At 39.8% G+C, this 24,688-nt stretch overlaps 1 protein-coding gene across 9 annotated transcripts in view; it reads right to left on the bottom strand.

The window, feature by feature from the left end:
• Window positions 1–7,632: 7,632 nt before the first annotated feature.
• Window positions 7,633–24,688, bottom strand: part of LOC127352878 (transcription factor SOX-6) — a 108,799-nt gene continuing 91,743 nt past the window's right edge. For 7 of the 9 annotated variants that reach the window (XM_051381653.1, XM_051381658.1, XM_051381657.1 and 4 more), the window contains 6 exons: window positions 23,667–23,866; window positions 17,326–17,445; window positions 16,420–16,528; window positions 15,116–15,286; window positions 13,013–13,226; window positions 7,633–10,756 (listed from right to left, as the gene is read on the bottom strand). In XM_051381653.1, the coding sequence (XP_051237613.1) occupies window positions 10,411–10,756; window positions 13,013–13,226; window positions 15,116–15,286; window positions 16,420–16,528; window positions 17,326–17,445; window positions 23,667–23,866 (1,160 nt within the window). In that variant the 3' untranslated portion in view covers window positions 7,633–10,410. The remainder of the gene's footprint in view (window positions 10,757–13,012; window positions 13,227–15,115; window positions 15,287–16,419; window positions 16,529–17,325; window positions 17,446–23,666; window positions 23,867–24,688) is intronic. The other 2 variants (XM_051381659.1, XM_051381662.1) reach the window with 1 other exon arrangement.

Below are 24,688 nucleotides of genomic sequence, written 5' to 3'. Positions count from 1 at the left end.
TGTGCTCCCCATTGTTTGTTTTTTCAGGCTGTTGTGTGAGTTAAAATGTTTTGCTATCACTGTGATTTTTAAAATATTTGTTTTACCACAGTCAGTATGCCGATAAGCCTATTTGGCAAATTGAGATGGAGCTCATGCCAGAAACACATTAATTGTTCCCACATTTAGCCGAGTCGCATAAAGCCACAAAAACTGAGCCTGATCATAAAACCCATAAGAGGGTTATTTGCATGCTTATTCAGTGTGTACCACAGTTCTGATGGAAAACAAGTCTCCATTTCAACTTACATTCAGTACGAAGTAGTGCATTATTTTAAATATTTCTCTTTTCTAAGGAGTATTAAAGGTTCTTTATGTGGGATGTTCACTAATCAAACAAAATATGATTACATCGGCCTAATACTATTCCATAAGGATATTATTGCAAGAAGTGTACTGAGTGAGCCTGCACGGAATCTATAAAAAGCAGTCCTAACTAATGAAGTGTTCAAACACAATGCATAGGAAGCAGCAAAAGGCTGAATGTGGTTAAAGCAGGAAAGTCAGTAAATCAGTCACTGATCTATAAATGAATGTAAGTGATTCTTACAGTATCTGCTGTCAACAATGGCTTTATATTGTATTAAAAAGCTTCTCCCTCAGTTAATGAAATCCCTGCAGCGTCTGAAGGCACGGACTGATATGTTAAGTTGTTGTAAGTACCGTTGAATCACCTGCAAAAAACAGCAGGCTGCTAAAATATAACCATACAGACCTCTACACACATCAGACTGGTCTGATATGAGTCGATATTCTCTTTATGAAGGAGACATCCGGTTACCAGGGCTTATCGTAGCCTCATCCAACCTTCTATTTGGCAAGCGTCTCATGTTTTATCCGTGAAACACACTGCAGTGCAAACACGGCTGTGTAACATAAATTACTAAAGTATATGACCATGTACGAGGTAAGATACATTAAAATTATTACTAAAAGAGTGTTGATCCAAATATATAATCATAAATATCATATAAGCGGTTTCACCAAATCACTGTCTTTATTTTGATACAGTATTTAATAATCACCAACTACGATCACCTTCACCCAACCCTTTCATTCCATATATTCAGACTTTCATTGCATATATTTAAACTTGACATTTATTTATGTTTCATCACTTTTGACACTATAGCCTACAACTATCAGGACATGCTGAGATGTGATATCATTATCATCTGCCTTATTGGATGCCTGTTGCAGGTCATTAGCTTGTCCCAAATGTTCAATAAATCAGAAACTAGAATTAAAAAATATACAGTGCAGTATTTTTCTCCACTTAAAATCTCCTGACTGACTGACTTCTGGCCTGGTGCCACGATATCGTCCGAATATTGAAATTCGATCCAGTATTAAAAATGTATCCGATTCTCTATGCCGTGTCTGACTTCCCACCAGTGCGATCTGCTCTGTGCTGCTTGACGTGAGTGGGTCTTGACTTCAATCAAGAAACTGTAGTTGAGGTAAGTAATGCATATTTCTTGCTTAATCAAAGTGGATGTTGTGTGCAAGTGTGTCAATGCTAACTAAGCTAAAGGCCAGCGAGTTGCTAGACCAGATGATGCTACTACTGAAAGGAAAAGACTAGTTTGGGTCTTCTGACGAGGATTTTGCCTGCACTGCCGACTGGTTTCTTCTTTCATTTCTTCCTGAACTGTTTATCCAGCACTGACGTCGAACTGTGAGTTGGACTTGTTGACTGTTTGTGTGTTTGTGAGTGTATGTTAGGGTCCACTGTGGTGTTTAGAGCCTGAAATGCTATACATAAAAGCTGCAGAATGTTTCTCTTTCTTTTTGTGATTAAGTAGCTATACTGCTAGCTACTTACTCTGCTATGGATTGTGTTCAGTGCTAATGTATGATTATGATGCAAAATCACCAGTCTCAGTTGTTCTGTCAACTGTTCCTACTAAAGTCAAGAATAAACATGCAATCCAATTTTTTAATCTAAAATAGATGAGAAGTACCCAAAGTGCTCAGAAAAATGGAAATCTAAGCATCTACAATTTCACTGCAAATGGGCATCTTCTGATGAAGGTAATATAATATAATCAAAAGAGCAGCTACTAAACCTTAGACCTTGTGGTGAGATTGTTTTGTCAGCTGATATCTCCAGAGGTCAAGAATTAAATTTTGAGTTCAACTTTACTCTCAAAGATTTTCATTTATTTTCCCTGCAGTATCTGCTGCTGGCAACTTTAAGTATGAGCTTCATGATTATGTTTAGGCAACTCAAAGCACTTGGTTAATGCTCTGGAAATATTGTGGTAATGGCAAATACATCACAAGGGTGGGCAACCAAAGCACTTGGTTAAATTTTGAGAAAGGTTGTGATCTTGGTTTAATATTGAAAAAGGCAGTGCTGATTTGAAGGATTAGAGAGTCAAACTAATGAGCAATACACTCTCTGCCTCCTAGCCGCCTTTCTCTCCACACATTTTCAGCAGTATTATAAGATTGCACTTCTTTGCACTGGAGCAAAACATTGCAAGTGAACATAATTCAGGTGGCGCTGTGGTGTGTGTGTGTGTGTGTGTGTGTGTGTGTGTGTGTGTTGTGGGACATTTATGTTACTGTGTCAGTTATTCACCTGTGCTAGTGTCCCCTGCATGATTCAAGGTGTGATTAGACACATTAACCACATGAGAAGCATCTTTGAACACTGCCAGCCACCTTTAACCATAGAAATAGAGAAAGCTTTTTGATCTTAAAATATCTTGTAGCCTCAGAGGACCAAGTAAAAAGTTACATGTGTGCAACCTATTAATTAAACTGCTAATTTATGTCTCTTTATAGTGTTTTGTTTGTAATTGTGGCGCACACTATAACCGCTGAGTTGCTGTAACTAACTTTAGACTAGAATGATGGGGGTTTTGGGTTTGGTTTCTTAAGGAAGCTACCACTAAGGTTTACCTGTTTTGGGAGAAGCGTATAGCCTAATACCCTGCTAATAAACAAGGAACTGTCAAACTTTGCAGTGGATCTATTCGCAGTGACTATACTATATTTATTTATACTGCAACTCCTTTGAATGAAAACAGTTTATTGATTGTTTTTTTAAATACACAATTAATATTCACCATTTCAGTTACCAGGAACCAAAAACACAAATGACCTTAGAAAATATGCAAATCCGACTACCAAAATATTACAATTCAAAACTTAAATCGTTTTAGATTTCTTAGGTAGAACTCACAGTTTTTACCACTGTTTAGCAATATCCCAAAGCAGATAACGAAGTTAGTCAAAATGGTATATACAAACAGTATATTACAGTGTTACAGTAAAGATGGAGATGTTAAAAAGGAGCTCTGCAGATATTAAAACATGAAATATGTTAAATGTTGCATTATGTATACCTCCTACTTGCATGGAATTGAGATAAGTCCAAGCATGAAAGATTGCCACTAAGCACTATTTTCCCAAGTTTCTGTTGTTTTAACCCAAGGCTTTTCATTTTCTTTTGTAAACAAACCAGCATGTAGTGCGTCACACCATTTTGAATAGTGAACAATAAGTCGATGTGTAGTCAATGTAACAAACACATCAGACTGTGCAAAATGGATGCAACATGCTCAGAAATGTCAAGTCCCCTCCTCTGCATAACTGTGTCTTTGTCTGCGAGGGAAGCACAAAAGGGAATGTGATTGTAAAATCAGTTGAAAGGATTATGGCGGGTGAAATGAGGGGAGGACTGGCAACAATGCAGGTCTTTACCTCCTCATGGTCGCACACAGTTCCACTCATCAAGGCTGCAGCCGTGTCTTTGAGTCAAACAATCCAGCTGCTTTCAAAGTGCATTTTTCGTTAAACATATAACATTTAATTAGCGGACTAATGCACTTAAAAAGACCCAAGGACTTTGCCTCAAAAAAGAAAAATTGGCCTTTTGTCCATTGCCCATCCAAAAACTGCTGTAGATTTTTTTCTTTCATTTCTAATTGCAATAAAAAAGAAGTATAGGGCTTTATGCAATGTTTCAAAGACACTGAAACACAGACACAGCTAAAGCAACTCCTTTCAGGGTTTTTTTCCCCTGTGATTTCCTTTTATTCAGGTATTGCATTTAGCTTTTTAGTTATTGTTGAAGGCCTCCCAAGGCTTCTGACCCTTGGAATTCTAATAAGACACCCCCCCCCCATAATTTACAGTTGTTATCAATTTTAATTTGCAAAACACTGTCCAACAATGAATTCAAGGGAAGTTTTGACACACTAGCCATAGTGGGTGAAAAAATATACTGCCAATATACAGCATATTTGTCTAAATTTCATATATTATTATTAGTATTATATAAAAACCACCATTTCAGTTTGTGAGTGAAACCTGTTGAAGCAAGTGCAGATGTTCATATATATCCATTCTTCAATTAAATATTCTTATTATCTTCCTTCTTCCAATGTCAGATTACTTTTAGCCACACAAAGAATGTAGCTCTAGGGTTGGCAATGTCAGTCAGTCCATGTGTGTCCACCACTTCAGTTAGGGCCAAAATATCTCAACTATAAGATAGATTCATGACAAGCGTCCCCAAATGTACATGTGAGGGAAATTCGACCCCCAAAAAAGTATTCATTTATACAAGTTTACGCTTATACTTTTCTTTTGTTTAATTACACTCAGTCGGGTGGAAGCAGCATTCATAAGCACAGTGGCGTGCCACAAAATAAACATAATAAGAAAATACATGCACACACCAAGACATTGTATTACTCAAACAACATTTGCATAACAATATCGCTGGCAGCTTTTGCATCTAGTATTTGAGTTAATTATTCCAGAGTTTGAAGAACATTTGTGATCATGTATAACCTGTATCATGAAGCTGGTTATCACCTTTGTTGATAATGGGGTCTCCAGCTACAAGGGGAAGAGGCAGATTGTTAACCATAATGTTACAGGCCACATAATCAGAATGAAGTACTGAGATGAGATAACTCATTCCCCACTTGGTCCATCTCAGAGAGAGGATTTTGCCCTTGGGTGGCTTATCATGATTTTATTGTAGACATTCATGGTCCACAGAGGATCATTCCTACTGACTTTGATGATCCCGTGACTTTTACTCTGGTGAGATTTTGTGGTTTTGCATGAATAGGCTTCTATCTAACTATCTGATGGATTTCTATGAAAGTTTGTACAGACATTCATGTTCCCCTCAGGATGAATTGTAATGACTTTATTGATCCCACTTAGCCTTCACCACTTTGGTTTATGACTAAATAGCTACTTACAAAACTAATAACATTACCCTCAGCCTCAACTGTATTTTGTGTTTATTGTTAATTAGCAAATTAGCATTCTATGTCGCTAGCATGGCTGTATGCTTTTAGCCTGCTTCCCAGCAAAGACTTTGGCATAGATGAGAACAGATGTTACCTACAGTACAAATGTCAACATAAAAAACTTGTTTTTTTTTAAAGAAGAATATCTGATACCTCAAACTGAAGCAAAAGCACTTCAAAATTTATATTTATAGTTTTGATAAGCAAAAAATATGGTGTGCTGATCTCAATTGACCTTTCAATGAACCTTGTTTTGATTTCCTGTAGCATGTCCATCATTAAACCTGTCTCATGTTGAAATGCACTCAAAGCAACAATTAGTGGTAACCTGAAAGTCTGAAAAAACTCAAATGCTGGCTGCTACTAACTTTTTATACCTGCAAAAATCACACAGACAGTGCTCATTGTGAAACAGGATCGGCTCGGTGGAAGTGTGCAGGTCAATTATTCCCCTTTTGAATCAAACGCACTTGAATGATTAAGCATCATAAGCTCTTAGCTCAAAGAGGATGGCGTGCTGCGGCACTGTGACCATTCTGTGCACTTTAATGAGTAGTGGAGCCTCCATGATCATAAACAGGGTGGCTTTGATGCTTCATTAAAAGAGCCTCTCCAACACGTCTGAAGGGGGCTCCTCCTTTGTAATAACAATTTATAATTCTCTTGATCTAAAGGCCCGATTGGTGAGGAGAAAAAAAGAAGAGATTTTGTTCTCTCTACTCTTCGAGATGGTTTGTAAAAATAAAAAACTGAATTTGCCTACAGGGTCCATCCAAAACCAGACTTCCATGAAGAAAGTTTGACATTAAACATCATCCCCACATATACCAAACCCACAAGTAAAGAAAGGTGAATTCAAAGCCTGTGTAATCACTCCTTGGTTTATCACTAGGGCAATTTCTCCCTCATTTGAGAAGAACAATAGGGCAGGTACTAGGCAAGCTGTCAAGCTTTATTGTCAAATATCTGGGTTTAACTTTTCATTTTATTTTTAGCTTTAATTGTTTTGGTTGCTTGGTCAATAAACAATACAGCTGAAAACCACAACTTGTAGAAAAACATGTCTGGTTAAATAATAAGTTCCAATATGAATCTTTAATGTCCCCCTGCAATCAAAGATGTATTATTATTATTGTTACATTACCTGTTACTGTTTGACCTTACTGTGCAGAATGATGTACTGTAGGTGCAGAGTTTGAGTAGAGTAGTTTCTCTGTGCGAGTACCAGCATGATTTTTTGACATCACTAGCTTGAGAGCTAATCGCGGTCCATTTGAGGTTTGGAAACTTCTAGAAATCTCTAATGAACAAACACTGAGAATGGACACAATATTAATTAAGCAGGGTTTATATGTGTGACATTTTTAAGTTATTTTTTAAGTTAAGAGTGATAACCTCTTTACATTTAGCTACCAGTAGCTTTAACAACTGGGAAATCAAGCAGACTGAATGGAAAACTGTGGATTATGTCAGCTTCCTTCTGGGATAATTTAAGTTTGTGTATATATGAGTGTATGTAACTATGACTGCTCTGTAATAAAGTACACTATCCTTTGTTAAGGTGCTGAAAGCTTTGCATACAACTGTGCACACAGAAACAATCTGTCAACTCGCAAACAGCTAAATGTTCATCCTGAATAAAGGAAAAAGGAAATGTAAATTATGATGACTTATTTAACGAGATTAGCATGGCAACAGCACAAGTATGATTTCAAGCACCCCTCCCAACTAAAAGCTATAGCACAGTGCACATACACACAAAAGTGCACACAAAGGAGTGTGTGACAAACTTGCCGGCGCCCCTCGCAGGGTGACGCTACAGTTGATTTGGGAATTACAATTAGATTTATGATGTGGCTGTGTATGGCTGAGCTCTCCATTTCTCTCTCTGAAATGCTGGGATTGGCTGCAGCGAGCACCGGCGCCGTGGCGTATACACCACAGCACAGTCAGAATGTGTGGTGTTTCCTCACACACACACACACACACACACATACACACACACACACACACACAATGGAACAATAGGCCACATTTACTGTAATGGGCCACCAAAATATAAAGACCAAGTGGAATAGCTCGACATTGGAAACAGAAAGCCTTGTGTTGGAAATTATTAGATCTCTGGAAAGTAAGAGCACCGTTAAGAGCAATGGAAATACAAATTCATGCAGCACTACCTGTAACTTGTGCACAGTGCTTTCACACGCAGAACACTAGGTGCTTCATTCTGCAAATGAAGTGTTTTGCAAATACTCATCTCTTATCTTTCCACAGAAGTCAAAGAAACTCTTGAAAAGGAAGGACAAAGTGACAGATTTGTAAGAAAAGTCTCATTTCTTTTCCTTTTCTTTATTTATTTATTTTTTTGATTGTCTTTCTCACCAAGTTGTACTGACACTTTTAGAGCCAAAGCTGGCTAATAAATACAATGAAATGTTAAAACGCACAATTGAATTTCAAATACAATACTTATCACAAAATGTGTCCGACCAGGAAACGTTAATTCTGCTTCTGCAGGTCACAACTGACAAGAGCATGAGGTTAAAGAGATCAGAGGTGATGTGACCCCCTTAGGCGGCACTAGAGCTGCGGCAACAAAACTTGCTTCAATAAATGAAGTGCTTCCAAAGAAATGGCAATTTACTTGGGCCTGGCATGTACAAGGCTTCCTATAAAGTCTGAGCATGTGACTTTTGACTGTTCTAATTTATCATGTTGAAAATCAAACAACAACTTCACATTAGTTAATACTAAAAAAAAACTAAAAAAAAACAAATTTATATCCAGTGCTTAGGATGTGTTTAACACTAACAGAAATGTCTATGCATGAGGCTTTTTTCCTGTGATGCAAGCGAAAACCAATGTTCAGTCCCAGCTTGTGAAGCTTTTCCAAGTAAAATCTGCCAGATATGGTCACGAAGAGAAATATGGAGTCAGAAGACGTGTTAAACAGCTGACAGCTAAGCAGAGCAACCAGAAACAACCTGAGGTCACAGGTGTTGAAAATGGAAATATGTTCAAAATTGCAGAGTGGTGAAGAGAGACAAAGAAAGAATATGATGTGTCTTCAGAGAAAGAATGTGACATTTGAGTAAAATAGAGGAAAAAGCATGCACACCCAGCATGGCGCTGGCCACTGGGCCGCACCAAGACGAAAGAGGAACAACTCTCTTCAGACTGTGGAAAAACTTGTGTGCTCTGACTGGGGTGGTTGACTGAGAAGCTGATTCAGAATTATATACCTTTTTTTCCCTCCATTCTTGTCTTAATAACTTACTTGTCATCAAAATATACATGCAACGTAGAAAAATGTACCCTTTTTGAAATAACAGACTATTAAACCCATTTTTTTGCAACTATATAAAGTATTTTTTAAAACACAAGCTTGGTGTATCTTTCCCACGTGATGATGAGAAGACATTTACAAATATTAACAGGCTAATAAAAATAGTAACATTTTGTACATTTTTGTACCAATTCAAAACACAATTCAAAATACAGTGAAGGGATCCAGAATATTAAACTCTTATCCTACAGTAGGCTAAATCTGGGGCTGCTCATCCCCTTTAATATGATGCTGAATGAAGAGAGCTAAAGGTACACTTAAAAGACTCTTAGTGTCTAAGCACAAATCAAGCCAAAAAATGTCTATAACTGTAGCCAGATTGAAAGGGAAAGACTCAAATACTAAATGCCGGTGTTTGGTTACACCGTACTGCACTTCTTGCACAATGTGCACAAGTGTTTGGCCTCAAGGAACTATGGTCAGTGTGGTTCATGAAAGCACCAATGCAGTGGAACTGAAGCATTCGATGCTGCTCTTCTGACTACATCTCAAAGCTGAAGGGGCTGCCAGAGAGCGACACAAAGTGTGTATCTGTGTGTGTGTGTGTGTGTGTGTGTGTGTGTGTGTGTGTGTGTGTGTGTGTGTGTGAGTCTGAACGAGTGTGATGAAAACACATCCTCCCTGAGCTCTGCTTGTTACTGGGCCAGGAGGGGAGCCAGCAGTTACTGAGTAGGAACTCATCTCATCAGATAGAAAAAGCTGATTGTATAAGACTTTTTGCAGCATTGGAAGTTAAGACTACAACATCCAGAGTGAATGTGAATGTAGGTTTGGCACATTTGAAGTAAATTTGTACAATGACTGGGTACTTAATTACTTAATAATAATAATAATAATAATAATAATAATAATAATAATGTGATAAGGGATTTTGCTCCCTTTATTTCATTGAAAAGTCCTACCACTCTTTTTGCTTTTTGTATGAAAACAAACAAAACAAAACAAAAACACATTCACAAGCTGGCACATCATACCTGAGCTGGGATATAAAAAAAACAGTAATGTAAGGTAAGCAGTTTGTCAGAAAAAAATTATGTAGATGCACTGTATTCATAAGAAACAAAAGTAAGACTATAAGATTACAATAGCTAGGATTTATATTAAAACTTTTCAAATTTCAAGTTCCGACAGTCCAGAGTTTGTACAGGCAGTGACCTGTCAGAAAAAAGTCTATATAACAAAAACAAAAAGGAAAAAAAACCCACAAAAAAGTAAATACATAATGATGAAAACTAAATCACTCCTTAAACATTTAAGACCAAATAGCTGTTGAAGACCAACTCCTGATGCTTCAAAATCCATGCATGCTCTTTACAAACCACACAGCAATGTGTTCGTTGCTCATTTGTTCTTTGTCCCATTCTCTCTCTCTCTCTCTCTCTCTCTCTCTCTCTCTCTCTCTCTCTCTCTCTCTCTTGTCTAACTCTTATTTGCTCCTGTTAAGATTGTCGAAGTGTAGGAAACTGAAGTTCATTGTCAGTAAGTTGTCTGAATGTCTGTTCAGGTTGTTTTCTTGGGTCACATTTTTCCCACCAGCCCTCTTCTTCTCTTCTTTCTTTTCTCACTTTCGGAGCATGTCCACAGAGTTTGAATCCTGTCTGGGCATGCTCAGTGCATGACGCAACATGTCCTGAAGGTCTGCCTGAAGGGTCTCTGTAATAAACTGTGTTTTTAAAAAGTGTCTTTGAGTATAACAGGAGTTATTTTTTTCTCTTTTTACATCTGAGACCCTGAGTACACTCAGTTGGCACTGACGGCCTCCCGTGTCTCGTGGTCGCTGCTATAGTCTGATTTGGGCTCGTCCTCAAAGTCCTCGTACATGTCCATGTCATCGTCTCCATTGGTGGGGTCGCTGGGCAGATCCAAGGCTCCGACCCCACCGCCATTGTTGCCTCTGCTGCCAGGCTCGGACTTCACCCCGTACGTGCTCTGAATGACAGGGATGGTGGGTTCGGGGCTGGCTGAGTTGCTGGAGCAGTCTGAGGTCAGGTGTGGGGATGGTGTGGCTGTCGTTGCCATGGTTATGGCACCTGGGTAAACTCCTACACCGCCCGGGCTGTTGCCAAGAGGAATCGGTGGCTGAGGCCTGAGAAACGAGGAAAGAAGAGGAGGATGGAATTAGAAAAGTAAGGTATTAAATGGAGGTTTATTGATACAAAAACAATAAACAACCTGTATACATAACCAAGCTAGTGGCTCTGTGAAGCTACACAGCAGTATTTTGAGCTAAATGCTTGTGTCTGCACGCTGCTGCTAGCAAGCTCACAATGTAAATGCTAACATACTGATGTTTAGCAGGTATGATGTGAACCATCTGAGGGTGTTAATATTCTATCATTTGCTAATTACAACTGTGGCTGATGATAATGTCCTTAGTTTTGCAGGTATTTTGTTGGTATAAACCAATTATTACTAAGCCAAGTATTGGACAAACCTGCCCTGAATAGTTGAAACATTTCAGTTTGGACCAATGATGTGGACTGACAGACTAACAGACGCACACTGCCATCCTTAGAGTCTGGCAATAAAGACACAGACTGCATAATCAAATTCAAAGTTGAACGATTTAGTCATAGCAACAGTTAATTTATCAACTGGTTACTATACAAGGTGGATGGATCTGTGTTTGATTGATTCATTATAACCTCCTTTGAACAAACTGCTTTGAACAAAACATTAATTCCCAGGCCACTTAAGTCAAACAGCAATGCTTCTCATCTGGCCGGGCATGTCCTAACATGGAGCTCTCCCTGCCAGCTCACAGCAGCATCGGCTAAATAACCTGTTAAGATATAGATGGAATGAGGGTAAACGCACATCACTCAAACAGGCCCTGTGGCTGCTCAAATGAACCACATAAAGCAGGAAAATTGCTGTCACTTTTCTCACCTAACAGTTTTCCCTCCTCTGTCTCCTGAAACAATTACCGCCGTACGCTCTGACAGACTCATTTTCACATTAAGCGCTTTAAAACAACACTGGTTTAGTTATATGGAATGTGCCAGAAAACTGGTTGTGTACTGGCTCCAAGTAGCTATTTGATTTAGCTTTGATTGAAAGTCCAGGCCTGGAGAACCATAAGCTTTTTTTTTTGCATTTGCTTGACCACACACAGTAAATGTGGCATTCACCCAGTGACGTCTGCCTCGCTCTCGTTCCCTCTCAAACATCTGCTTACATTTCATATTCCACTATGTCTGTCTGTGTCCAATTTCACTGCCCGCAAGCGCCCAGCATTGTCCTAATTTAATAAATGACAAGCTATTAAAAATCGCTCCTATTCAAAGCCGTGGCCTCTGGTAAATCCATCTCAAACACAGGCCACTGTGATGGCTTTAAACACATCCATGGCTGGTTCCTATTAAGACAATGCCACTGTTTTTCCCCTCGCTGCACTGAATACACTCTAAAAAATATCATGCTCTTGAGTGAATGTTGAAAGTGTTTTGCAGCTACAACCAGGAGGTTCAATGAAGGAACCTTTCATAAAAGGTAATAAACGGTTATGGTCACTCCACAGACTTATAGCAAATGGATGTAGTTAAAAATATTTATTTTAGATTCATACTGAAACACTTCAAGACAAAAGACATCATATAAAGTGCTAAGAAACAGCGCACTTGCTGGTGAAATATCTGAATAAAATGCCCCTAATTCTTCCTGCTAAAATACCCATATTCAGGCCAAGGCTAGCAGGATGGCATGTTTATTAAAGATCCAAATGTACTGAGAGGTCACAGGTGCAGCAGTAAATGAGTCTTCTTGAGCAAGACACAGAACCTTTCTGTGATCCAAGGCTTGTGGCTGTCAATGCACAATGTCCCCTTTTAAGAAATATTCCTTCCATCATTGTATGCAGTTCAGTCATGGAGAAAAGTGTGTGGGACCAGCTATTTCTCTAAAGATATACCTTGTAATTATAAAATGTTGTAACTTATAACATACAAAATGTCATTGAAAACTGTACAGGAGACACATACATTGTAGTCATTGTATTTCTACAAATGAAAAGTAGGGTCAGGTCAGTTTGAAAAAGGCTACGCGTCTTCTTCAAGACCTCAACAACACATTACTGTCTCCTGAACAGTACTGAGTAAAAGCTGAGGATGGCAACAATGGCTGAATCTCCATCACCATGACTAAAAAGGAAGATTATAGGTTCACTGAGCATTGCTGAGATGAAAGTCTTTGAAACATTATTACTATTTGAAGGTCTTTACATTGAAAAAAGTTTAATACAGCTACACAAAAGGATTCACTTCAGCTTTCTTTCAAACTAGTATAAGCACTTTTATAGAAAGCCAACTGCAAAGACAACTTTTTTGCTGACACTGGTACTCACCCCACAAAAAACTGTCTCATCTCCTGACGTCGTGACCGCATCATCTGCTTGTACTCTCCGATGCGTAGCTTCTTGCCGTCGATGATGCAGGTTCTCTTGGGCCGTGGCTTGTACTTGTAGTTGGGATATTTCTCCAAATGGATCTTGCTCAAGCGGGCCTGCTCCTCATAGTATGGCTGCTTCTCTTGGTTGGTCATGGCTTTCCAGCGAGAGCCTGGAGCAAATGATTGAGATTTCAGTTTTCTTTTAGTCTCTATTTTCTAGTGTAGTTTTACTTAGCTTTGTCATAAAACATGTAATCCACATTACAGACTTTAGGAAGTCACTAACTTCCTCACATTTAGAAACTTTAGGGAGTGGTGAAAAAGGTTTTAACATGCTCTTCTAAACTGTTGAACACAGAGCACAATGCTGACATACTGTCATCTTAACTGCAATTTAATTTCATCATAGGAGTCAAAGGGCTGTGGTGTACACATAGAAACGTTAGAAAATAGAAGCATGTCTGGTGGTTTATTCAGGTTAGATGTTTTTATCATGTCAACAGACACCATCAAGTCTTTAACCAAGGACGCTGTTTAAAATCAGGAGTGGATTACACTGGGGTCCCTCTTGGCTCAAGAATAATGATACTTTGTGTACTTCTTATTTTCCCCGGTAAGAGGATCTTCTGAACAAGTGGACAGGGCCATTACCACAGGAAGGCAGCACATCTGCGAAGCACTTTGACAACTGATTATACACACTCCGCTTTGCCTCTCTGTTTATCAAGGTTCATCACAAACTAGTCTTGTACTTTTGTGACACAGGAAACAGAGAGGAGTTTTTTTAAACCTGCCACCCACTCCCCAAAGTCCAGCTGTGTTATTATGTTGGAGAGACATGAATTGTACACACGCAGTCTTACACAGATACACAATTGAGCACTTTAAATTCTGCTTTTTTCCTGTTTTGATAAATTACTGGAAAATCATTTCTTAATACTTCCTGCCAACAGGTCCTAACTATCAATTTTTGACTGTAAATATGACTTTTAATCAAATCATTTCACAATGACTATTTATTATAATAAGGAAATAAATCTGATTACATTGAGATTCTCTCAGTGAAACTTTGATACATCATATAAATGCAGGTAGCATTTTGTCGAACACAAAACGCCCTTTTATCAGAGCCCATTCAGAGCTCCAAGTCAACAACAGACCCACCTAAGAAAAATCAATTTGTTAATGTTGCTCAGGAGGGGCATTCACATTCAGCATCCCTGGAGCTCACCGGAGCCTTGCGTCGGACAGTGGAGGTCTTAAGAACATCTACCAAACAACCGTTATGCTCAGAACCGTGTGAATGGCTATCTGTGTCAAAGAGGTTAGTATCAACACAGCTACTTTTTAACTGAATGCATCCATCACACTAGTCAAGCTGACACAGTGGAGCTCTGTGTGTGAAGTGTTCCAGGTTTAAAAACACACTAGTCCTTCTTATAGTCCACAGCCTGCTGGTAGGGAACCCGGTGAACTGTAGAAACGCGTTATGTCTTTTAACAAGATAGTGGAAGGAGTTGTGCGTGCGCGTCTGTAAGGTGCTGATGTACAGCATATAATGGTCATTTTTAAACTAAATAATACACAGATAAAAGATTGTTTTAAACTGATTTTCAACAAGATTTTATGCCCCTACACATCCAAAAGGTGATGAATTGGCTGGGAAAAGAAACCGATTGCCACAGTTTATAGTAAATGAGGTCCATGCAAGAACAGATAAGAAATTGTCTAGAGGAAAATCTGAGGGCTCATGCAAAAAAGCTGCTGATTGTGTCAATGCCTCTAAGTTACTACAACAGGTCATTTTCAATTTTTTTTCACTCAATTTTCTCTCATTTTCTAATATTCAACACAAACACTGATACATTTAGTACACGCACATAGAAAGCATAATTCACCCCAACTCGATTTGAACCAAATATTCTCACAAGGAGATAAAAATTAAAAGAATCCTCCAACAGCAGAACATTAGGTGGGAGAAGCCTGGAGCTTATAGGAGTTAAGGTTTAATTTGGAACGCTCTCTCTCTCCTGTCAAAGATAAATCTGTCAAATCTCACCAAGGATCTTGCTGATGTTAGAGTTGTGCATGTCGGGGAAGGTCTGCAGGATTTTCCTCCTCTCGTCTTTGGCCCACACCATGAAGGCGTTCATGGGCCTCTTGATGTGGGGCTCGCTGTTGTTCCTGCCCCGTGCTTCCCTGAACACTCGTGCCTCTGTGATATTATTCCCTATATGACACAAAGAAATCACATTGTCTATATACCCCTCATTGAAACATTAATCTTTCATACTTTGCAGGATATTGCACTGATTAGGATGAGCCCTGCCTCCTTGAGAAAGGATGTATAACAAAAGTCTGATGGGGGTCTTGCTAGGATGCCCTCAACATGCTCACAAAAAGTAGACACACCATAGTCAGTTTGCTTCCGCCTGATAGTATCTCAGTGCCTATGCGCCTGTGTTTACTCCTCTGATTCTAAACTAAACCACAATGAGCACTCCTCAACTCCTCATGGCTTGTAAACAGTGGTTCTTTATGAGTAACAGGTGGGTTGGGAGAAGAAAAAAGACTTTTAACACCAAGTAAGTGTCCTTAGACTACATTCAGAGAAGGAAACAGTATCTGCTTACTGCATGGAATACACAATACATGAAGTTCATCTTATCAGTCATTAAAAATGTCAGAATTCTTATTTGCAGTGAACTCCATTCACCATTAACTACAACAGACTTGCTGCCTGTCTTCTCCTGCTTTTGTTTGCATACTTGTACTGGGTGGGATCTTGTGTCACAAACACTTGTGGAAAAAAGGAGGAGAATTCAGTCTTACTCTTGTCATGTACTTGCAGGAATAATAACAGTCTAACATTTTTCAAGAGAGTAAAATGTTGACATTGAACACTGTTTAGCTTTTGAGGGTGTCCTTCACCGTAGCTTCCTGAGGAGCACAATAAATATTTGTATTCACTGAATACCTGCATGTTCTGGCTTTCTGAAAAATGTCTTCTTCTTTATTGTGGAGCTCTGAGATGCAAGACCCCCAGAAGTAGGGCCTCTACTATGTGGGGCCCATGGAGTTAAGGGTCACTGGTATCAATTTAGTCTGAACAGGATGTAACCTCTTCTAACTTAAGACTCTGCTTCTCAAAACTCCAGCGACCCCTTCCCTTTATAACCCTCTAGCCTTCCATTTTCTATCATGCTTTTTGTGGGTCTGTATACATTTCTGAATTGCCAAGATTATAAGCAACTGAAAATGAGGAGGTGAAGAGTCTTCAGAAAAGTAGGCAAAACCATCCAGAAACAAGAGAAGAAGAATAAGGCAAAAGACAGCACAGAGATAGGCAGCGGAGGTGCTTACCATCCAGATCTTCTGGTCTTGTCAGGTCAATGACTCGATGGACCATTTTCCCAGCATCCTCCCCGAGCTTCCCCAGGTGCTGGCTCAGCGTCTCATAGTGAAGACGCTCCTGCAATACATAAAAAGATATGAACTGTTATTTGAAGTAAGATGCAAATATAATTGCTGAAGTTTTCAGAAATATGATGCGAGCTTCGCAAAAAATAAATCAGTTTACGTTTTGAATTCTTATTCAGTTCTTATTACTTAATGTCTTGACAAGGTCCCTGTGTATACCTGGCATCTTTTAAATTGGGTCACTAGGGATGACTTTGATGGTACTGACAATAAAACTAATTGTAGGGTTGCTTTCTACTTTTTTTTACAGTATCTGAGGGAAATGAGTCATGATGTTTGTTATGCGATAAGCTTATAGACAAGTCATAGTCCCTTCAAGGCCATGCTAATCAACAGTGTCTTCCCCAATCTTCCATCACCATGAGCTCTCTGATTCTGCCTGCCACTCCATTTCTGAGACAAATAACTTCTTCGAGCAGCCTGCCTTGGGGCCTTCCAGCTAAAATTACCCAACCACACTCCCAAACTGCGGTGGAAAACATCGAATCCACCGCACAACTACCGCACAGCTACACTCCTTCTCTCCTCTCCACTGCTCTCTTCTCTTCTCGTCTCTTCTTTTCTCTTCTCCCCTGCCTTCCCTCCCTCCCTTCCTTCCTCTCTCTCAGCTCTCCTCCTTTTACTGGTGACAGAGGCATTTTGTTTGACGCAAGGAATGGTTGCCGGGTGAAGTCATGCCGCGGTAGCCGCTGGCAGAGTTGGTGGAACTTAGGGGCCGACGTGTATATATTCATATGTGTGTGTTGTGTGTGTGTGTGTGTGTGTGTGTGTGTGTGTGTGTGTGTTTACAGATGAGGAGTCGGCGCGGGCCAATGTCAGCACTACGGCAGGGCTGTAATCAGGCCCACCACAGAACATGTGCCTGGGCAGTGCCATGCTCACCGCAGGAAGCAACCGCCTAACAAAGGACTAAAGAAAAGAGAAAGAGGGAGAGACAGAGAGAGATAGAGTGAGCAAAAGAAAAAGGAAGAGAAGTGGAATGGAAAACTAGTCCAGTGACAAGAATAAGGCCTCGAGTCCAAGTTCTTTTTAAGGTTGTAGTGCTAAACAATAGCCTGGGGCGAGCAGTTCTTGCTCATGATGACGCTTTCAGACTTCTGGAAGTGAAACTTTGGTGCTAATGCTAACGTACTTGTAGGTCTCAAAATGATGCTAAACATGACCGCTTTGCAGAAAACATAATTTAAAGCATTGTAAGTAGTTAGAGGCGTACAAATGTTCCTGGTAAATGGGAGGAGGCTGATGGAAAAGTAATGCACAGTAGAGTTAGGCTTTTGGAAAATGGACTAGGACAGCATCAATAGAGGTAGATGGATCCAAAATACAGATTAACAGCAGACTTGGGTCAAAATTTGCAAATACTCCATGCGGTTGGTCTACTTCTGGTCTACTTGAAAGTTCTTGTGGCAAATGCAATAAGAAAAGGAGCTGTCTTTGCTTTGTTTAGTCAAGATTGAAATAGGTTTGGCCTGTGTGCCTGCTGGTTTGATACTGGACGGTTGCCTTTTGGAGCAGCATTATAGACATTTTAAACTTTCTCTTTCATGAGACTCCATTTGTATTGTGTACACTATTGGATTGTGCTACTCTTTTGTTTCAGATTGTTTATCACAGAAGCATTACCTGGTTAAAAACCCCCAATGTGAGCGGTTTGGAATTACTGTACTATGAAGAGGAAGCACACTTTTATCTGGCACCGCTGAATGTGAATGGCTTTGAGACAGTAAAACCCACCCCATCACATCACTATTTAACCCTGCATGAATTGGAGCAAGAAGAGTTGCACTTGACTTCAAAGCAGACAAGTTGACTAACCAAGGACTTAATTAATTAAACACTATAAAGGATGTGTGCAAGGGCAAAGATAAATACAACCAAGCAGAAGATGGAGATTGACGACTCAAAAAAAATATTAAAAATATCAAGTTAAATTACAAAAACATAGGACTCATTTTAAAACTTTAAAAAAAATCTGTTCAAATAAGTACCACAGAAACAAATCCCCTCTGTGCAGCTACAGTATGTTTAATACACGATTGCTGCTGAATGTATATTTCTAAATTTAAGAGACACCCGACTCTTTTCGTTACGCCTGGTCTCTCCCCTTCTTGGCGTTTGCGTCGTTCCACCGTTGCCAGGGTAACACTCCAAACATTGTTTTTTTTTTTAATCCACACCGTATTGAGCTCATTACCACAGTTACAACTCGCCTACCGCCAGCACGGCGTGCCTCCAGCTGACCCGCAACCGTTTACTGTCTCCTCCCGGACCAATCAAGTTTGGCAACCTCCTTAGTCCCCCTCCCGGCGTTCCCTCTCTCTTCCTATTTTCTTCTTCTTTCTTTCTCTCTTTCCTTTTCCAGACTTTTCTGTGTGGTGATAGAGCTGTCAGTCACCTCTGCTTTGTTTTTTTTCTCCTCCCCTCCTTCTCCTTTTCACCATTCCTCCTATTCATAGCCCTTAACATAACCACCAGCCCTCCACCCCTTGAGGCTCCAACCCCAAAAGAAGTAGACACTCAACAGTCGATTTGCAGGTGCCAGACTCAGCTTTGTAGTATACATTATTATAATGTATATCATTCAGGCTTCAAATGCAGCAGCATTACTTCGACCTTTAATCAAGACTTGGAACTGTCTGAGCTGTCGGTTTCACAGGCTCGCTTCCTACAAAGACCAAAATCACCAGCAGGGCCAATATAAACTTCTATACAACCATTTCCTCCCCCTCCCTCGCCTTCTTACGGTCTTATTCTGCTCTACCAACAGAAACTGCAGGCATGCTGACCAGCTTTATTCAACAGTGTACAAACAAAAGACATTTCTCTATAATGGGCCACATTAAATTATACACCCTAAAATGTTGAGATCTGGTAAATTTCAAATCTGTACTAAAGTTAAGAATGAACATTTGCTAAAAGCATACAGAACTTAGTCTGAGAGAGATGTTCAAGAAACTGAACATGCTCATGAACATGAGGTCTGCAGAATTCTTTGTGGCAAACCTTGCAAGTTGAACTTCTGAAACATTTTAATTAACAAGTATAAAAATATATGATTCATAAATGTGGTAAGGACAAAAGAACTTCAGTTTACTCTGACTTCTGATGGTTAATAGATTTTGTATTTAAAGGTTGTATAAGCTCTAGTTTCAACCCACTTCTTTGGTCAGTAAAAATGTGTTGAATTGTGTCAATTCTTTTGTTTAATTGCTTTTTGTTTTGTGAAGTTATGCCTAATTCTTTACAGTCCAAAGTAAATCAAGTAAGACACCATCGTTCAGTGCATGCAATTGATCCTCATCTGTTGAGTGATTGTGTGCATACCGAGCATCATCCAAAGTGATAAAAACAGTTTGTGTCCCTTCTTATGTGGCCTGTAGATTTACCTGCTCTCAGTCTGCCATCACCCACCATGTTCCCCTCCTATGGAAACAGGAAACGTAGTCCCTCGTGGGTCAAAGAAGTGTATTATTTTTCGATCATATTTCATGTAAACTTTACCAATCTCCTGTGCATAGCTGTCACACGTTTAAGATAACTGATTAACTTATGCAGACTACATGATCACTTTATATTCTAATGAATCAGAGCCAGAGTGAACAATCTACCAGGGACACATGGTTGATTTTGGTGTTTTTATCCAAAACATGTCATGTGTTGAGTAATGTCCCATTCTCTCAAAAACTTGGTGTTTTCCTTTAAGTGGGCTTAGGGAGTGTTTTGTGGCTGTTTAGATGAAAAAAGTGCACACAGGCTTTTATGCACACACACACATTCATGCACACACCCACACAGTCATACACAGTGGCTATTTCAATGAGCTTTGGCAGCCGCAGGCCAGCTGGAAGCAACGTAAGCGTAAGGTGATACTCAACAATGCCACTAACTGGCCAGGCCTCTCGTCTGTACACCAGCTATAATGACATTAACATGGCCAAGGCCAGTGCTGAGCCAGGACTCACACACACACACACACACACACACACACACACACACACACACACACACACACACACAAAGAAGCTTAGGATCAGTTTCAGCACTTAGAGAAATGTCTATGTCGTCTATGCTTGAAATGAATGCTACGGGACAAAAATACACAAACAGAAAGAGAAATAAACACAAACACACACACACACACACACACACACACACACACAGACGTCACCGTGATGGCTCCCTTTGAGTCGCATCAGCGTGGGCAATAAATAGCTCAACATTCAATATTACACTGTGATACCATTTACAGCAGTTGTCTCATTCCCTCCAAAGATGCCTAATGTCCTGCGTTAGTACAATGTCATAAAACAAAAAGGCTTGGGCAGAGCCTCAAAGATTTAAGTGGGAGGATTTGAGTAACAAATTTATTCGACGGACAGAAAACAACACACAAATCCAAGGTAAAGAAAAAGAGCTGGTCTCATTGCCTCCCGAGGTGGAGCGGGTGAGTCACACTCTCAGTATCCAGCAAGTTCCATCCATGAATTGTTTAAGACAGAGCAAAGCCTTTGAGCGCTTTGTAAAAAAAAAAAAAAAAAAAACACACACACACACAAAAAACTTCTTAGTCCCAAAGAAAAAAATATGTATTTAAAGCTAAGAGAAAGAGTCTTTGAGCTGCTGTTGTTAGGTAACGAATAACAAACTGACAACAAATACCAAGGCCTGCTGTCGTCCTCGAACCGGAAACAATTACTTTGAGACTTTCCAAATGAGCTTTTTATTAGGAGGCATGGAGCTATAAACCAAATTACTGCATTGCTTTGGTTTTGTTCTTATAAAGTTGGAAAATATAGCGCTTGAGAGGCATGTAGGGCCCTCGCTGCAATGCACTCACCTTAATGTGTCATCATTTCAAAGTTAACTTTGTGCAAAAAGCTCTTTTAAGCACAAACTTATTTGGGATCATTGGTGGGAGTTTTTGCCAGACCTGCAGCAGACAACTCTCATTAAATCTTAATAAACAATTTATTAGTATAGGCTGTTGTATAATTTATATTTATGAGTTTCTCAGTGTTTACTAGTATAATGACTTATAAAAAAATCAACTCGGGACTGAGCGAAAGTATAGCAGAGATATATTTTGCCAGATTTTGGATGTTTTCCTCCTGAAGATGCAAGGCAAACAAGTCCAGAAAATTCAAAACAGCCTATCCTTGGAGTGCACCAATCATGACCTAGTTGGGGTTGGTGGGTTCAAAGTCTCCACCCCTAAAATATTCATGAGTTCCTCTCCTCCTCCTTCTCCTCATCCTTGCGAGCAACGTGGGATCAATTGCAGGAGAGCTGGTCTAATCATGTTCCCTATTTTACTGAATGTCTGATCCCTGGAATCTGTGATTGGTTGATCAGACTGATTGAAGATGTTTTGGAATATGGATTTCCCTCCGGATATAAGATCCTGGTACAAAGGCCCTGTCTCCTTCAGCCCAAAGGGGAGAGATGAGCGGGGGAAGAGGTGAGCATGGAGGGGGGAGGTCCCTTTCCTGAGAAAGGCCCTTTAATTGGGCCAAAACCCCAAGGCCGGGATCCCCCCTCCAGGGCAAGTGGAGAGCTGGACTCCATTATACACACACATACACACACACACACACACACACACACACACACACACACACACACACACACACACACACACACACACACTAATGTTGACACCATCTCTTCTCCAAAAAAACACCCACTCAGTCTCAGTCAAGGCAGGCACACAAGTACGCACACACACACACACACACACACACACACACACACACACACACACACACACACACACACACACACACACTCACACGCCAAAACCATCACTTGTCATTGGCCCAGCTGCTCCCTCTTCAAAGCTGTTGGCTTCTGGGTGGCCGTGGAGATGAGAGGAGAAAAGAGAAGTCCTCAAGAGCTGCAGCTCGAGCCAAACAACACCAAATATCATCCATGAATATTCTTCAGACTCATGCATGAGCTGAACAGAAACCTTGAACACTCGGCCAATGAAATACTGGAGAAAATGTAACACAAGTGCAAGGAGGTTGGAGATCTATCTGTGTGTGTGTGTGTGTGTGTGTGTGTGTGTGTGTGTGTGTATGTGTGTGTGTATGTGTGTATGTGTGTGTGTGTGTGTGTGTGTGAATTAGAGAAAATATTACATGGATCTGAATGCTGTATATCAATGCAAAATAGATCCTCTCCTTACCACATTTTTAGAAGATTTGTTTACATCTTTTATGAAGGGGAAGTAATGAATGTAAAAAATTCTCCACAATAAGTAAAAATTCTCCATTCAAACTTGCCTTTATTGTACTTCCAAATAGTTACTTGAATATATGGGACCAAGAGGGGTCATATCCTTTAGGAAATGTAAAAGGGCTTTTGAAATTCATAATAATATAATAAAATCAGAATACGGAGGCTATGTAATGTGGCAGAGCCATATAGTTTTTGTACTTACCGTGCAGGCTTTCTTGTGACTGTATTCTGTAAATGCTTGTATAATTATTTTCTATGATATTTTGTTATATTCTTGGAGACACAGCTTCCCTTAAAAGCTGGTCAATAAAAGTGCACACTCTTGGAGCAAGGCAATTAGTCTTGCTGAGTACAAAATTAGTATCAGCAATATTTAGATATGAAAGGTAAATATACTTAGTATGTGTGTCAGTATTACTATTACTGATTCATTAACATGTAAACTGAATTTTACATTTTTACCTGGTCATTTTTAATACACTGTTGAGTGCTTTAATCCTTAATATGCATCTTTGGTTAAAATCAACTGATCATATGGTTTGAATATAAAATCTTAATCTGGAAAGTAACTGACAAATAGTGGAGAGAAAGGTAAAAGTAGCATAAAATGAAAGCTTGCTAGTACCTTGAAATTGAACCTTAAAAAAAGTGGGCACATGTCACTTTCCCCCACTGCCTGTTGATGTGTTTCACAAGCACTGTACATTGTGTACGTCATTACATTTGTGAAGTTCATGTGGGTGTGTGCATCAGTGTTTCGATCAGAATTATTTCTTCCTTTGAAAACTGCATTTAGACCATGTGATTCTTATAGACCTTATCAGCAAAGTGTGTCAGTGTGTCTGTGCAGCTTCCTATGTATAGCCTCATGTGATCTCTGTCCCTCTAACCTTGTTGCCGTTGTTGAGGCTCATGCTGCTGAGGGCGGACAGTTTGGCCTCCAGACTCTGGTGCCCTGGCTGCTGCTGCTGCTGCTGGTGGAGCTGCTCCCTCTGGATCTGCTCCCTCATGCTCCTGGCCTCTTGGATGGCCTTCATCACCGCATCCTGGTCCCCAAAGAGTGCCGTGGAGTTGAGGCTGGACAGGATGTCTGGTAGGGAAGGACAGGATAGGACAGTGGGACAGCTGTTCATCACTTTGACTGGTGGGATGGGAAAGCAAAGCTAAGAGTTGGTTTGTTCAGATTTGACTGACAGTAGCCTAGCAACATGAACAACAACCTTATAATAATAATAATAATACATTAAATTATTAGAGGCGCCTCTCTGGGCACTCGAGGACACCGTACAACACACGAAAAAAAAACCCAGCAAGAAATAAGAAACAGATAAAAAAAGACAATGTAGATGGGACTGTCATCACAAGTTCTGAATGGTTCTGAATCACATCTTCCCAACAAACCCACTTAGTGAGAACTTGAAGAAGACAGAGCAATAAAAACAAAAATAATAATGAAAATAGGTTATTATAAAAAGGAACTATGCTTTAATGCTCTAAATCTGCAAAGAGTTCATCTGCATAGCAACTGGTATCTAAATACTCATATTCTTTATTTTTCAGTTTGTCAAGTCAGAGGCTGGTGAACCACAATTGTAACACCCAAAGAACCCAATTTGAAGTGTGTGTGTGTGTGTGTGTGTGTGTGTGATTTCATTACACTGGGAAGAATGGCTGCATACAAATTGCTACGAAATACTATTTAAACATCTGTATAAAAAGATCCAATTTTTCCAATCTTCCAATCAGGGCCAAATGTTGCTGCAGTTGTTTTCCAGTCCACTTGTGTGTAAACATGTCAGAACCTCCTCCCCCTTGTTTATGTGCAGTGCTTCACACTTTTGAAGCCGATGCACATTTGAGGAATAAGAAAAAATAAAAAATAAAAGGATGCAAAGTTTCCGTCGCCCTCCTC

Source organism: Dicentrarchus labrax, unplaced genomic scaffold, assembly GCF_905237075.1.
Source record: "Dicentrarchus labrax unplaced genomic scaffold, dlabrax2021, whole genome shotgun sequence".
In the NCBI taxonomy this organism is placed as follows: Eukaryota; Metazoa; Chordata; class Actinopteri; family Moronidae; genus Dicentrarchus; species Dicentrarchus labrax.
Note: the sequence above shows the minus strand (reverse complement) of the source record. Positions and strands in the feature narration are given on the sequence as shown.